The following is a 16474-nucleotide window of genomic DNA, read 5'->3' as shown; positions in this document are numbered from 1 at the left end:
GGGCGGGGCGATGCGCTTCTCCACTCTCACGGGCCGCGCTCGGTCTTCAGCAGAACTCTGACAGGAGACCATGTCTACCGTGGTAGCTCAGTCGCTGCATGTTTTTGGTCTTCGATCCCACGTAGCCAACAATGTATTCTTCTTCGATGAGCAAATCATCATATTTCCTTCAGGAAATCACTGTGTGAAGTACAATGTGGATCAGAAATGGCAAAAATTCATTCCAGGTAAAACCAGTTCCATCCTGACGCATATATTAATGGTGTGTGCCACATAATAACACCGTGATCCCAACATGACGATTGGAAAGAAAGGTTTTTGGACCAACTTGAATGTACACGTAGTTTTACAAATGTAGGGGAAATAAATGCCGACTTGCGTTATTTAACTATAGATTAATCAATCACACATACATAGTTAAAATTGCATGTAAATGTTAATTTAAAAGTACTTTTTTCACTGTAATTTCATGAAAAAAATTATTTTAAAGAATCTCTTTTTATGCATCTCCAATATCATTGTCTTTGCCATCACCAGAGCCACTTTTTGAGTTGTCTAACAGTTTTCCAGAGTACACCACCTCCATTACATCCCCTTTGGAATCCATGTGTGATGAAGACACTAGAAATTTTATCCCGAGTCACAAATAGCCATTTGTGTAACGTTACAGCATTTGTTTTTGTTCTCATTGATCCTGTCTATGATATTCATGATTTCAACAACCTAATTCATTTTTCCCACCCTTTGTTGCATTGAACACTTTCTTTTGTGATATACACATACAAAAGAATATATACTACATATTCATAATATTTTAAAAATTACAATAAAGTGGAGATCTGTGAACCCAACCACCCAGCATAGGAAATAGAACATTGCCAGTTCCAGTGCTTCTCCCTTACTGCATTCCTCCCCCCTTCTCACATACTCCATCTTGGATTTTGTAATTATTTCCTCATTTTTCCATATAGTTTTACCAAATATGTGTTTAGCCTTATGCAAGGTACAGTTTTGGTTTTGCTATTTTGCAGTTTTATATAAACAGAATCATAGCATATGTTTCCTATGACTTCTTTTGTTCAGCATCATGCTTTTGAGACTCATGCATCTTGATACATATGACTGAATTCATTTTATTGCCATATAGTGTTCCATCATATGCATATAATGTCGCAAATATATTTATCCATCCTAACATTGAGGGAATTTGGGAAATAACAGTTATTTGCTAGTACAAGCCATACCACTATGAACATTCTTGTGTGCATACACGCTCATCTACTTGTGTAAAAATTCCCCAGGGTACACAGCCAGTACTAAAATTACTTAGTAATATGATAGTAGCAATCTACACTCCCATCAGGAGTGCATAAGAGTCCTCATTCCTCCACAACCTTGTCAACTCTTGGTATTGTCCAACCTCCTAATTTTTTGCTCATCTAGTGGTTGAGAAAAGGTATCTTATTGGGGTTTACATTTGCATTTCTCTAGTACTAATGAGTATGAGTATCTTTTCACATGTTTATAGGATATTTCTATTTCTTTCTTTGTTTCCTTTTTTTTTTTTTTTTTTTTTTTGAGACAGGGTCTTCCTCTATCACCCAAACTAGAGTGCAGTGGTGTCATCATAGCAACCTCAAACTCCTGGGCTGGAACAGTCCTCTTGCCTCACCTCCCAAGTACCTGGGAGTACAGGCACATACCACCACACTCAGCTAATTGTTTAATTTTTTGTAGAGACAGGGTTTTGCTCTTGCTCAGGCTGGTCTCGAACTCCTGGCCTCAAGCGATCCTCCCACATCAGCCTCCCAGAGTGCTAGAATCACAGGGGTGACCAACCACGCCTGGCCGGGTATTTCTATTTAGTTTTATGTTAAATGCCTTGTTTAAATGGTATAGAAAAAAAATCATTTTTCTATAGTTTTTTGTGGGATTTTTTTGGGTAATTTTCTTACTGATTTATGGGCACACTTTACATATTCTGTATACTAATCATTTGTCAGATATGTGTTATAAATAATTTCTCCCAGTTTGGGGCTTGTTATTTTCTCCCTCCTTACACTATCTTTTTTTTTTTTTTTTTTTTTTTGAGGCCGAGTCTCGCTTTGTTGCCCAGGCTAGAGTGAGTGCCGTGGCGTCAGCCTAGCTCACAGCAACCTCAAACTCCTGGGCTTAAGCGATCCTACTGCCTCAGCCTCCCGAGTAGTTGGGACTACAGGCATGTGCCACCATGCCCGGCTAATTTTTTCTATATATATTTTAGTTGGCCAGATAATTTCTTTCTATTTTTTTAGTAGAGACGGGGTCTCACTCTTGCTCAGGCTGGTCTCGAACTCCTGAGCTCAAACGATCCGCCCGCCTCGGCCTCCCAGAGTGCTAGGATTACAGGCGTGAGCCACCGCGCCCCGCCTACACTATCTTTTGATGGATAGAAATTCTTAGTTTTAATGAAGTTACATTTATTAAACCCCATATAATATTCTGTTGGAATAAACTGTATTAAATAGAGTTGACTTTTATTATTGATTTTATATCCAGTATATTTGCTAAACTGTTATTAAGTCTAATGATTTATCTACAGATTCTTCAGAGTTTTCTACATAGACTATCATATTATCTAAAAATAATGATGGTTTTATTCCTTTTTCTTGTGTTACTGTGCTGGTAAGCACCTCCAGAAAGTGTTCAATAGGGGTAATGAAAATGAACATCCTTGTCATGTTCTGATGGTAAAGAGAATTCTTTTAACATTTTCTTAGAAAGAAGGATGTTTGCTGTGGGCATTTTTCAATGTCCTTTATGAGAGTAAAGAAATTCTTTTCTTTTGCTAATTTGCTATGCTTCCCACTCCCATGAACAGATACTAAATTTTATTGCATGTATTTTCTGTATTTTATATAAGATCATTTGATTTTCTAATCAATCATTGTTTTATGCAGACAACATTAATTTATATTTGCTCTCATATTTACCAAACTTGTTGCCCATCAATGCTCTTTACAAATCAAATATTCCAGCTAGGATCATTTTCCTTCTGCATTTAGTGATAGTGTGTTAGTGATAAACTCTCCCAGTTTTTGTTTGTCTGAAAATGCCTTTATTTCATCCTCATTCTTGAAAGATAATTTCATGAGGTATAGAATTTTTGTCATCACATTATGTTAATAGGTCTTATTCCATTGTTTTTTGGCTGTTGCTGTGGATGAGAAATTAGTCATCATGTCTTCTTTCTGTAGCTGATCTATCTTTTTTTTCTGGATGCCTTTAAGATCTTCTCTCTCTTTTTATTATATATATACAGTATAGGTTTTGTTTTCATTTTTTATCCTCTTAGGGATCCTTTGAGATTCTGGATCTAAGGAAGGGTATCTTTCAATGATTCTAGAAAATTTTTAACAATTTTGACTTTGACTATGGTATCTTTTCTGTTCTATTATCTCCCTTGGAACTCCAGATCATCTCAACTCCATCCACCGTAGTTTCTTAACTCTCATTTGGATTTTTAGTTTCTTAGTCTCTGTGTTGGATTCTAAATAATTGCTTTAGATTTATCTCTTAGTTTATTGATTTTCTTTTCATCTGCCTCAACCCTACTGTTTAATGTATCCACTGAGATTTTAATTTCAGTTATTGTGCTCATATTCTCACACTTCCTATCTACACCACTTCTTTTCTCCCAGTTCTGTCTTATATCAGGGGACTTTATAGGTGTGTATGTGTGTGTGCAGATCCTCCCAGCCCATATGTTCAAGTTCTACCCATATATCCTGTAAACAACCACCCTTTTACCATCCTTCAGACTCAGGGCCATTTACCATTTGGACAGGAAGTGCCAGAGTTCTGGATATGTAGAACGTGATCTAGAGGAGGCTGTGCAAACTCCAGGTGGCCCCTAGATTCCACTTAATGGAAAGGCACATAGCCAGAGGAGAACCGCAGCAGGGCACTCTAAAACATAGGGCCCAGGGAAGGATCCATGCTGGCCAAGTCTCAGGGTATTACTGGTGAAGTGAAAAATACAAAGATCTTGAAATTGGGAGATCTGGATTTGATCTAGCTCCTCATTTTATAAGCTCACAGAACCTCAGTCCCCTCATCTGTAAAATGGAGATAGTGCTCGGTCAGCTTGCTTGGCTCAGAGTCAGGATGAGGCTCAGATGTATTCATTTGTTCATTTAACAAAAAGTTATTAGGTACTTCCTATGTTCCAGGCACAAGATAGATACACACACACACACAAGACCTTGTCCTCATGGTGTTTCCATTCCAGTAAGTGAGAGTGGCAGTAAACAAAAAGAAGTACAATATATACCTTAGTGATAGATGCTAATGAGGAAAAAATGAAGCACGGAAGGTGAAGCTGTTGGGGGAGTGTGGAGTTGTAGATGGGGCGGCTGGGGAGGGCTCACTGAGGGCTGATCTTTGAGTGTAGACTGAAGGAAGTGAAGGAGCTGGCCTTGCTGATGTGGGAGGGGCAGGGGCATAGCAGAGAGAGTAGCCAAGGCTCTGAGTTAGGAGGGTGCTTAGTGTGTTCAGGAATAGCAAGTAGGCCAGTGTGGCTGGAGGGGAGAGAGAAGAGGAGTGGGGAGCAAGAGGAGAGGCAAAGAAATGATGGGGAACAACACATAGGTCACAGGATCTTACTCTGAGCAAGATGAGAAGCCATGGCAGGCGGGTTCTGAGTGGTAACATGATCAGACTTACATTTCCACAGGTTCTTTCTGGCTACTGTGCAGAGAATAGATCTAAGAAGAGGGGCAAGGGGCCAGGCATGGTGGCTCATGCCTGTAATCCCAGCACTTTGGGAAACTGAGGCAGGAGGATCTTTTGAGGCCAGGAGTTCAAGACCAGCCTGGACAACATAGCAAGACCCCATCTCTACAAAAGATAGAAAAATTAGCCAGGCAAGGTGGTGCATACCTATAGTCCCAGTTACCCAGGAAGCTGAGGTGGGAGGATCGCTTGAGCCCAGGATTCAAGGATGCAGTGAGCTCTGATGACACCACTGCACTTCAGCCTGGGCGACAGAGTGAGACCCTGTCTCTTAAAAACAAAACAAACAAAAAAAAAAAAAACAGGGAGGGACAAGGGAGGAAGCAGGAAGCAGGGAGACCAGTTGAGGGATGAGTGCCATAATCCAGATGAGAGAAAATGGTGCTTAGAGCAGGGTGGAGGCAGCAACAGGAATGGTGAGAAGAGACCAAATCCTGGATATATTTTGAAGGTAGAAGTGACATTTCCTCACAGGCCTGATGTGGGTGGAAGAGAAAAAGGAAGCAGCAAGGCTTTTGGCCTGAGCAATGGGAAAGATGGAGTTGCTGTTAATAGAGACAGAAAAGGCTAAAAATGGAGCAGATTAGTTTTGAATATGTTAAGGTTGAGGTACCTGCTAGATATCCAAATGGAGATATGAAGTAAGCAGTTTAATTTCAGACCTGATTCAAGGGAGAGAGTTCTAGGAATTTGAGGGTCATCAACATAGAGGTGAAATTTAAAGCCCTTAGAATGGGTGAAAGTCCCCCACGGAATGATGTATGTATAAAAGGGAAGAAGCCTAAAGAGCGAGCTCCAGGGCACTCCTGCATTTAGTGCTGGGGAAACGAGGAAGAACCAACAAAAGAGGCTTTGAAGGAGGGGCTAAAAAGATCAGAAGAAATCTGCACGAGAGGTGAAAATATTTCAGGGAGGAGAGGAGTCAAAACAATGCAAAAGCATTTTACAAACTCAAAAATCAGTCAACATATATTAATATTGAGCACATACTAGGTACCAGGCACTGGTGATTGAATGAATGAATGAGTGAGCAAGAAAGCCATGGCCTCTGCCCTCCAGGAACTCTCAGTACTGTAGTGGAGACAGGTGTGTGTTCAAAGCAGCAGGACTCTGTAAGTGAGCAGGACAAATGCTATGTCAGGTGTGAGCCTGGCACAAAAGCACAAGAGGGAGTAAGCAGTGTTCCTTTGCCCCTCTGGGCAATCTCATGCTCAGGGTTTTAACTTCCCACTGTGCCTTTTACCTCAAATCTTTGTTTTCAGTGCCAGCCCCTCCACTGAGCTTTAGAATCACATCCCACTGCTAGGCCTCCTTACCCGAAGGTTCCACGATATGTACCTCACACACAGTATATCTAACATTGAATTTATCATTTCCTTTTTCCTCCCTCTCTTTCCTTAAGACTCTACCTTGCCAGATATTCAAACGTGATAAGGATATGTTTATTAAAACAATGTAGCCCTATAGATGTATCCCAGAAACCCAATTATGTTTATGTAAATATATAACTTTAATATATCATAAAGATGGCATTAGTGATTAGTTGTGGGACAACTAGTTAGTTATTTGGGAAATGGTAATTTAGATCCTCGCCTCATACCTCTTTGCCATCATGAATCCAAGACAGATTAAAAACTTGAGTATAAAAATTTCAAACCATAAAAAACTAGAAGCAAATAAGCATGAATAAATACCATTTCGGTGAGCTATTTTAAGCAAAAGACAGTGGACATACTCTTCACTGTCACACCTAGCTTCCTCAGCCTGTCCATCATAGGTGACCCACGGCTCCCCATCGCCTAAACCAGAATCCTAAATGTCATTCACTACTCGTTTCTCTCACTCGCCCCCTCACCCAGGTGATCACAGAGTCCTACTGGTTCCACCTCTTGGCGTTTCTCTAGTCTCCCCTCCTCTCTATTCCTGCTGCCCCTACTGCCTTCTTATTGCTTCTCGCTGCTTCTTGCTACCATCACCTCTCACTTTTCGAAATAACCTGCCGACCAGTTTCCTTCCCAGAATGCCTCCCAGGTAAAGTCCAGACTCTGTGCAAGGCTCTTAGTGACCCAGAACCTGGGTTCATCTCTGAGCGGCAAGTACTCCCTGCAGCCCTTCCAGAGAATTCCTGTGTGCTGGGCTTCTCTGCCTGCTGAGCAACTTGCTGCCTCGCTCCTTAGCTTGTCGTGAAGCACCACATGGAGGCATATCACGTGGGGGCACATCACATCACATCACTTTCCAGCACATCTCCCCTGGCCTCCCACACCCTCTTGCCCCGGGCCTGCATCCACGGACCACTTCTCCACTAGGTACGGTAGCTACAGGGCCCAGAGCCCATGATACTTTTTAGGACCCAAGAAAATGCTTTAATTTCAATTTATCTTAAAATCAGAAAGAAATGAATATGTAATAGTGAATCCAGCCCGGCTTATATTCCTCTTTGTATCAATACAGTCATAAAGTATATGACTATATATGTTTTTAACATTTTTTAATGAGGGAAGGGGCTCATGAAATCAAAAGTAAGTGCCTAGAGCCCACAAAAATCATAATATGACCCTGATTGCATTTTCCAAATAAAGTATTTGCACTTTAATCTTTGCTTCAGTCTCTACTTTCTAAAGGTCCCACAGCTTTCATTTCATGTTTATTACTTCATGGTTGCAAGATGACTGCTGTGTGTCCAGACATCACCTCTATAGTCTAGGAAAAAAAGGATAGAATGCATCTGTCCCTGGTTCTCAAGAAAGCACAAGCTTTATCATAAAGCTGCTCTAGAAGACTTCTGGCCATCTTGTGGCCAGAATGTCACATAGATCACATAACTGTGAGGGAGGCCGAGGAATCCAGTAGTTAGCATCCCAGGCTCTGGACTAGAGAAGAGTGTTGAGTGCTGGCCACCCAGGGGGTAAAGACCTCTAGGATCTGACCCTACCTCACCCCTTTAGACCCTAATTTGGCCGCCCAACTCAAATGCAATGTTGCAGCAGTGCCCCACTGTTTACGGCTCCCCCACTGCTATACTCTCCATCCCATCCACCCCTTTGCTCAAGTTCTTCCTGCCACCTGCTCCCATCCCCCATCCCACTTTGTCCTCCTTCAGGAAGGGATCCCTGACTTCTCCTCCCACCTCATCCTCAGAGGTGCCTGTCCTAGTCATTTTCATAATACCCAGCCCAAGTTGTACCAAGGGACTGCCAGGGATTGATAATGACCTCCTTTGTGTCAGCAGTGCCCACTGCTGTGCCTGGTTCATGTTGAATCATGGTGAAAGTGTGACTTACCCTTATCATCCCTTTTACCTCTGTTTGCAGGCTCAGACAAGAGTCAGGGCATGTTGGCCTTGTCCATCAGTCCCAATCGGCGATACCTCGCTATCTCTGAGACCGTGCAAGAAAAACCTGTCATCACCATTTATGAATTGTCATCCATCCCTTCCCGGAAGCGCAAAGTCCTTAGTAATTTTGAATTCCCAGTTCATAAATTTATTAGCATGGCTTTTTCTCCAGACTCCAAATACCTATTGACTCAGACATCACCTCCAGAGTCAAACCTTGTCTATTGGCTGTGGGAAAAACAGAGAATAATGGCCATGGTTAGAACCGACGCTCAAAACAACCCTGTCTACCAGGTACCTTGTAGCATTAACAAGCATGGTGCAAATTATTAAAAAAAAAAATAGAGTTGTCTCATATTGAATGCTTTCTATGTACCACAGTTCTAATTTCTTGCGTGCATTTTAAAATTTAGGCTAACAACAACCATATAAGGTATACGTGATTATTATCCCCATTTTAAAGAGAAGGGAACTGAGGCTCCAAGAGGTTAAATAACTCACCCAAGATCACAGAGGTGGGGAGTAGTAGAGCCAGACTCCAGCTCTAGTCTTCTTTACTGTGGCCCAGAACAGCTTTCTGGTCATAGGTTGGGCCCAGAGGTGGATTAATAAAACAGGCCCTGGCCCTGGCCTCTTTCCAGCAGTATTGCTGAGCAGTAGGAAGATTTTAGGAATGTAAAGTGGCAGATCTCTAGGAAACTGTTGATGAAGTTGCAGAATTTGCTATTGTGGTTTGAGAGCAAAATAAAGACAACCCATCAGGAGCCTGGCTGACTGTGTAGGTAGGGAGTCCCAAGGAGGTTTATTTTGGTACAATCACCCTAACCTGGGATCGAGGACCGTTTTACAAGTTCAAGAACTCAGTTCTGTTCGTGTTCAGAAATACTAGCTAATCCGTGTCTCAGGCATAGATTGAATTATTCAACTCACAAGAGGTGGATGTATAAACTAGCATATCACAACCAGAACACTGACATCATTTATCCAGTATATTCCCTTCCTGGTAATAGAGAAGTCGAGAGGTGAAATTAGTAATCAGAAGGTTGCTTGGTGATCACAGAGTGAGACCAAAGGCAGATAGAACCAGAAGGTTATCAAGGTTTCAACCATGCCATAGTGAGGCCTGGTGATGCATCCCTATTCAGAGCAGAGACCACCTCCTGTCAAGCAGATTCAATAAACATTTATGGGCTGCCCATAATGAACTGGGAATACAGTGATGAAAAAGCCACAGCCCCTCAAGTTGCTCACTATCTACTGGGTTGACTGCCCATTACCATAGAGCCAGTCCGCGACTTACAATGGCTCAACTTAAAATTTTCAACTTTATGATGGTGCAAAAGTGATACACAATTAGTAGAAAGCAGCCATCTGGTACTCTCTCACAACACTGGGTAGCAGCAGTGAGCCACAGCTCCCAATCAGCCGTGCAATCACTAAGGTAGACCACCGACCACTGAGATACTCTGCAGTGTAGTACTGTGTTGCCAGATGACTTTGCCCAATTGTAGGCTAATGTAAGTGTTGTGGGCACATTTAAGACTAAGCTATGATGTTGGATAGGTTAGTTGTAGTAAATGCATTTCGACTTATGATATTTTCAACTTACAATGGATTCATCAGGACGTAACCACATTGTAAGTTGAGGAACATCTGTATATTGCAGTAGGGGCTATGGATGAAGGGTGCTCAGCTGGCAGGAGACCACATAGCATCCCCTGACATGTGGTTCCTTTCCTCCTGGACAGGGCTGCATGAACCTGTCAGACTCTCATTTGTCTGTGTTTCTAGCTGAGCTTTATTCTGTTCATTGGCACAGAATTTGGCTATTGTGAAAACCTGCTCATTGTGCTTTTTGGCTTTTGTAGATTGCCTAGTTTAAGACTCATGGGCCCTACAAATATAATGGCTATAGATGGTGCCCTTATCAAATGTGATATAAAATTACACGATTTAGTGATATTTAAAGAATATTCTGAGCCTACCTGAAATAAATATTAATTAATAAAATCAGAAATAATTCCATCAAGATTGGTTTTATAAATCTTTTTCTTTAATTTTACAGGTGAGCTTTAATCCCCAGGATAACACTCAGGTTTGTGTCACTGGACATGGGATGTTTAAGCTTCTCCGCTTTGCTGAGGGAACCTTGAAGCAGACCAATTTCCAGAGGGGAGAACCCCAGAACTATTTAGCCCATACCTGGGTGGCTGATGACAAGATTGTCGTTGGCACTGATACAGGCAGGCTCCTCCTCTTTGAATCTGGAGATCAGCGCTGGGAGACAAGTATAATGGTCAAGGAGCCCACCAATGGCTCAAAGAGCCTGGAGGTCATCCAGGAATCAGAGAGGTAATGGTGCCTCTGGGCAGTGCTCATACACTCATTGTACGAACAGCAATGTACAGAAAACAGCACTCTTTAAAAACCACTCATAACCCCTCTACCTTAAAAGTAGACTTTGTTCATTTTCCCTCTTCATTTCTAGCATTAATCTGTATTCAAGCATAAATTTGATAGTTATAACCATAGCCGAGATACAATTCTTTTTGTTTTTATACCTAACTTCATTTTATATGTTTTAGTATTATTTAATACTAGTCTTTAAAATTATAGTTTTTCAAAAATATATGTTCTAGTGGCTGCGTAATTCACTGAATTGATTAAATAAATGTCCACCAAGCCCTTGCAAGTATGCAAAAGGCATCTTGCTGGGTGCCGGGTACATAGGTCCTCAAGGAACTTACAATTACTAGGAGGCAACAGACCAACAAAGAAGTGCAAAGAAATGTTACTAGGTAAATCTGATAGGAGGCTATGGGGTGAAGCGCAGGCTCAGGAAGGAGTGGTGTTATTGACCACTGTGAGAGAGGGACCACTTTACCTCTAGGACTGCCAGTACAAATCTTATCTTACACGTGTTGGCGTGCACCACTGAATGCACCAGGCACTGCTTTAAGCACTTTCTATGTATTCCCATTTGATTCTTACCCTATGTAACATGTACTATGACCATGCCCATTTCGTAGATAAGGAAACTGAGGCTCAAAAAGGTTAAGTGATCCACCCAAGGTCACAACGCTGTCAAGTGACAGAATTATGATTTGAACCCAGATCTGTCTAACTCTAGAGCCCAAGCCCTCAACCACAAAGGCATCCTGTAGATTCTTCTTCGTCAATAACTTCCAATCTACACATTTTTTGTCACCTCCCCCATGCCAATGACATCTTTTTTGTTGTGATTATGTAGGAACTTCCAAAGAAGTCTCCATGCCCTTCTCCATTTGCTGTGTTCACAGTCCTTCAGTCCTGTGGTGCAGGACTCCCAGAACAACGCCCAGACTCCTTGGCTTGGCCCATGTGTCCCCACTGTTCTCTCCCTCTGCAGCTCTTGCCTCTGTCTACCCAACACTCTTGTTTCTGGGCTTGGCCATGTGCAGTCCTCTCTGTCCTCCCACCCCCACCCCACTCCCCTAGGTACATGCACATACCTCACTCCTGTTTGTCCTTCAACTTTCAGCCTCTGCTCATCTCAGATAGGTGCCCCTCTTCTGCAACTATCCTCAGAAAACCCTTATGACCTGCTGACTGGCTGCTCCTGTCATGCTCAGCCACCCCCAACAGTCCTTAGCACATGTCCTCCCAGACCGTAAGCTTCTGAGGGTGAGAACTGTGTCAGCCTTACTTACCACTGTTTCACAGAGCTGCTAACATAGTAGAATGCCAATTAAACATTTCTAAACAAATATAAATATTATACGAATGAATAAATGAAAAAAATGGAAACCTGGAATCACATCTTAGCTCTGCCACTTCCAAGTTGTCTAATCTTGCCACTTTTTTCGAAACAAAATAGGGGCAATCATGATCATCATCATCACTGTTACAGTGACCACACAGTGTTGTGACACTTCCAGGTAATCGTGAAGTCTTCCAGTCTTCTCTCTTTGGAGTCTGCGTAGCATTCCCAGGCCAAAGGGTGGTGGCATTTGGCTGTGGGAAAGAGGATCACTGGGTGGTTTCTTCCACAGCCAAGAACTGCCCAGCAGAATTCATCTCCTTGGAGTTGTCTCTGTAAACTTTTAATGCTGTTTTCCTTTTCCAGCCTGATCGAATTTCCACCAGTCAGTTCTCCAGTCCCCTCCTTTGAACAGGCCGTGAGGACCAGTAGCCACAGCTCTCTGGGGATGCCGCAGGTGTTTGCCATCGCAGCCTACTCAAAGGGCTTTGTCTGTTCTGCCGGGCCAGGGAGGGTTCTGCTCTTTGAGAAGTTGGAAGACAAGGATTTTTACCGTGAGAGCAGGGAAATCCGGGTAAGGAGGGAAGGAAGGAAGAAGCAAAACTTCTTCTGTCATCAGGGTCCTGTTGACATTTATTCCCCTGGCAGCAGTGCTCCAACGAGGTGTCTGATAGGGAGGGAAGGGTCTGGAGTGCTGAGCAGAGATGGTGACTCGACATATCTGTCCTGAGGGAGGTTTTAGGACGGGGTCGAAAGAGTTGGGGTTTCAAAATAGGAAGATCTTGATTCAAATCCTGGGAGAGAACTTTGGCCAATTATATTTTCTCTTAAAACTTTCATGTCCTCATAATAATTACATTATTATGATATTATGATAGATGATATCTAATGCCCAGCATACCACCTGGCACATGGTAAGCATTCAGTAAGCAAATGTCTGTGGAATGTGATACAGAGTGTTGTAGAGACACATCATATCTGGGGGGAGAATCAGGAAAGCTTCGTGGTGTTTGATGGTCATCTTTGAGGAAGGGTCTTAGGAGATGGATAACATATGACAGGAGGAAACAAATTAGGAACTCCAGATGGAGGGGAAAATTAAACAAAGGAACCGTGGAGGGGGAGCAGTGGAGAGGGATTGAAGTTGCCTGAGGGGAAGAGGGGACTAAATCTGGTAAAAGATCTCAAACGGCATCCTGAGGGGTGTGGACATAATTCTGCAGGCACCCTGTAAGGGTTTTGAGAGGAAAAGCATTTTGCTTAAAAAAAGTAATTTGCCCATGTACACAGCAGGGGTGGTTTTAGAGGCATTGGACTTGAGGTGGCTAAAAACATGCAGAAAGAGTCAGACCTGGGCCTGCCACTTATTGGCTGAGTGACTCAACGTGAATTGCTGGATCTAGCAAAACCCATGTTTCTTCATTGAGAAAATGATCCATCCCTCATTGGTATCAAAGGATGAAACAACAGCCAATGTAGGTCACTGTGTGCAGTGCTTGGTGCTTGGTGCTTGGTGCTTGGTGCTTGGTGCTCAGTGAATGATAGTAGTTATTACTCCGTGGTTGGGAATCAGTTAAGAGGCTTTTTCGTTATTGAAGCCGAGAGGTAGTGAGGTCTAAGATCAGGGCAGTGAGTACAGAGGAAGTGGGAAGGGAACATGCCTTTGGGAAGCTTAGGTCTACAGGACTCCCCTGAGTAGATGTGGAAGGCCAGAGGCAGGGAGCTCTCAGAGGTGGCAGCCAGGCTGTGAGACTGACCGCCTAGGAAAAGGTGCCAGAGATAGGAAGATTGGAGGTAAGAGCAAGGTGGAAGGGGACTGAGGGAAAGAAGGCAGGAGCACTATGAGTTTCTGTTGCCCAGAAAGCAATTCATTCTGTTGTTTATTTGTTTATTCATTTAACAAATATTTATTGAGTACTTGCTCTGTGCCAGGCTCCGTGCCAGGTACAGGGGGTACAGTGGGGAAGCTAACACAAGAACATCCTGCCCTTCAAGCTCAATCAACAAGTGAGCAAGAAAATAAGCCAGGAAGGGGGGAGGGAGCGAGAGGGGGTTCCATTCTAGACAGTAGTTGGGGTGGGGGTGTCACTGAGAAATTGGCATTTGAGCAGAGACCAGAATCAAGTGCAGCCATTGGAGATGTGGGTTTGGACTGTGGGTGCGAGATCAATGTATACACGTACATGCGCACAGATAGTGCTTAGCACGTGCCTGGCATATGGTTGATGTGTTATTTCTTCTATTTTAAGTATTGATCATTGTAATTATTTTTACTACTATTATTTTCATTGAAGCCCTCATACTAGGTAAAATCACTGAGGGATAAAATACATAGAAAAAGAGACTGAGATAGGACGGGAGCCCAGCAGAGGACACCGAGAAGGAGCAATCACTCACTCACTCTCCAAGTGTCTGTTGTGCACCCACCACGGGACAGACTCCATGCTTGGTGCCTGAGACAGATGAGTCAGACGTGGCCCCTTCCCTCCAGGAACTCGCCATCTCAGAGGAGAGCAAGGCAACATCCACCTGTTTGTTGAGCACGTGTGCCACACACTGTTCTAAGCACTGGGATATAGCAGTGGGACAAAATGGACAAGGTCCTCGGTTGGAGGGCTCCCATTCCACTTTACACAGCATGTTAAATATGACAACAGCAGGGACTCCCAGGTGCTATGGCACATTCAGGGAATACCAGCACCCACCTAGTCCAGGGCGGGTCAGGAAAGGCTTTCTAGAGCCTGTGCTGTCCAGGCAGATCAGGGGGCGCTGGCTGTGTGAAGCAGAGTGGGCGTATGTAGAATAGAAGATAGCACTCCAAGCAGGGGGAGCAAAGCATGAGAGCACAGTGTCTGGACCCCAGGGAGGCTGGTGCTGTCCTTACCACCACTGGCTCTAGATAAGTCAGGAAGGTGAGGACTGAGCAGGGGCCTCTGGCTTTGGTGATAAGGAAATTTCTGATTTTCGTGAGGAGTAGTTGCAGTAGAGATGCAGTGGGAGCCAAATTCTAAGGAATTAAGAACTGAGTGTGTGGTAAGGAAGCAGAAATGGTGTGTGCAGGCCAGCCCTTCAGTAAGTTTGGTTTTTCATGGAAAAAGATAAATGACAGGGAAAAGGAAATCTAATTTGATAATGTCTACTTGGGAACTACAGACCCTCTCAAAGACTATTGGCAAGAGCTGTGTGACCCTTTTCACTGCCCTGTCACCTACCCGACGTGGTAGAAGAGCTGTCACATGCCCCTCTGCTGCCCTGAAGTGCATGCTGGTGTACTTAGTGCCAGCTGAGTGCATGCACTGGGCTTCCAACAGGTGGGTGAGAGTAAAATTTAGACTGACACTTGTTTTAAGGGGGGGTCTCAGATTAATAATTTCCACATAACGCTGCTGTCTTATTATCCAGCCACTAATCACTTAAAGATGAACACATGGTGGCATTTAAAACCCACAGAAACAGAGGTATCTCAAGGCCTGCCTTCTTTACACCTGAGAGCGATCCCAGGAAGCATCCTGGTCTGGGAATCTATAAGCTAAAATTATCTAAGAAAATTCTGAAAGCATAAGGACATTCTGACAATGTGAGGAAATTACTGATAACTGTTTTGCATCTTGGGCAGATTCCTATGGACCCACAGAGCAATGACCCAAGTCAGTCTGACAAACAGGACGTTCTCTGCATGTGCTTCAGCCCCTCGGAGGAAACCCTGATTGCCAGCACCAGTAAGAACCAACTGTACAGCATCACCATGTCCCTGACAGAGATCAGCAAGGCGAGTCTTCCAGCAACGCTTCCTTCCAGACCAGGGCCTGGGGGACTGGTCATCATGTGGGCAAATTTTAATCCAAATAAGCTGAGCATGGGCTCATTCACCCCTTCGTAATAGAGCAAAAGGAATTCTAGTTTTAAGATGTCCATGTAGAAGCACTCTGATACACTCAGTGGGATTGTGTGATTACTGTGACATCTTTGGAGGACACGTTAGCATTGTCAAATTTAAATCCTACATATCCTTTTACCCAGCAATTGCACTTCAAAGAAGTTAATGTGCTACTATATTTGTTCAAGTGCACAAATATGTATATATAAAAAGGTTTATTTTTGGCTTTATTGTTTTGGAATAACAAAAAATAGCATAAATACATTGCAGACATAACAAAAAAGCATTCTTAAAGATAAAGATCACATTGTACTTCTAAAAGGTCCACTTTATCAAAATAAGATATTATAATTTTGTCTGTATGCACCTAATAACATGGATTCAAATGTGTAAAGCAAAAGGACAGAACAAGGAAAATAGACCATCTATAGCCATAGTAGCAGATTTTAATATCTTTCTCAGTGTGGTTTGAATAATAGCTTTACTGAGTTATAATTCACATGCAAATAACCTATTCAAGGTACATAATTCAATGGTTTTTAGTATATTCAAAGGTTTGTATAACCATTACCATAGTCAATCATAGAACATTGTCATCACCTCAAAACAGAAAGAGCCCATACACCTTAGCTATTCCATCCTCCCATCCACTGGCCCTCCCCTCCCCTGTCCTAGGTAACCACTTAGATGCTTTATGCTTCTATAGATTTGCCTATTCTAGACATTTCATTTAAATGGAATCATACAA

At 42.9% G+C, this 16474-nt stretch overlaps 1 protein-coding gene across 6 annotated transcripts in view; it reads left to right on the top strand.

Moving 5' to 3' along the window:
- The window catches only part of CFAP57 (cilia and flagella associated protein 57), a 69004-nt gene that overhangs the window by 524 nt on the left and 52006 nt on the right, over nt 1-16474 (top strand). For 4 of the 6 annotated variants that reach the window (XR_006733878.1, XM_045545670.1, XM_045545674.1 and 1 more), the window contains exons 2-6: nt 54-227; nt 8088-8404; nt 10176-10462; nt 12216-12423; nt 15466-15618. Coding sequence is in view for 5 of the 6 variants with exons in the window: in XM_045545670.1 (XP_045401626.1) it covers nt 71-227; nt 8088-8404; nt 10176-10462; nt 12216-12423; nt 15466-15618 (1122 nt within the window). In the remaining variant the exon portion in view is untranslated. Of the gene's footprint in view, nt 1-50; nt 228-8087; nt 8405-10175; nt 10463-12215; nt 12424-15465; nt 15619-16474 lie in introns of all 6 variants that reach the window. The other 2 variants (XM_045545671.1, XM_045545673.1) reach the window with 2 other exon arrangements.

This window comes from Lemur catta, chromosome 3 (assembly GCF_020740605.2).
Source record: "Lemur catta isolate mLemCat1 chromosome 3, mLemCat1.pri, whole genome shotgun sequence".
In the NCBI taxonomy this organism is placed as follows: domain Eukaryota; kingdom Metazoa; phylum Chordata; class Mammalia; order Primates; family Lemuridae; genus Lemur; species Lemur catta.
This window is presented reverse-complemented; position numbering and strand designations above follow the sequence as displayed.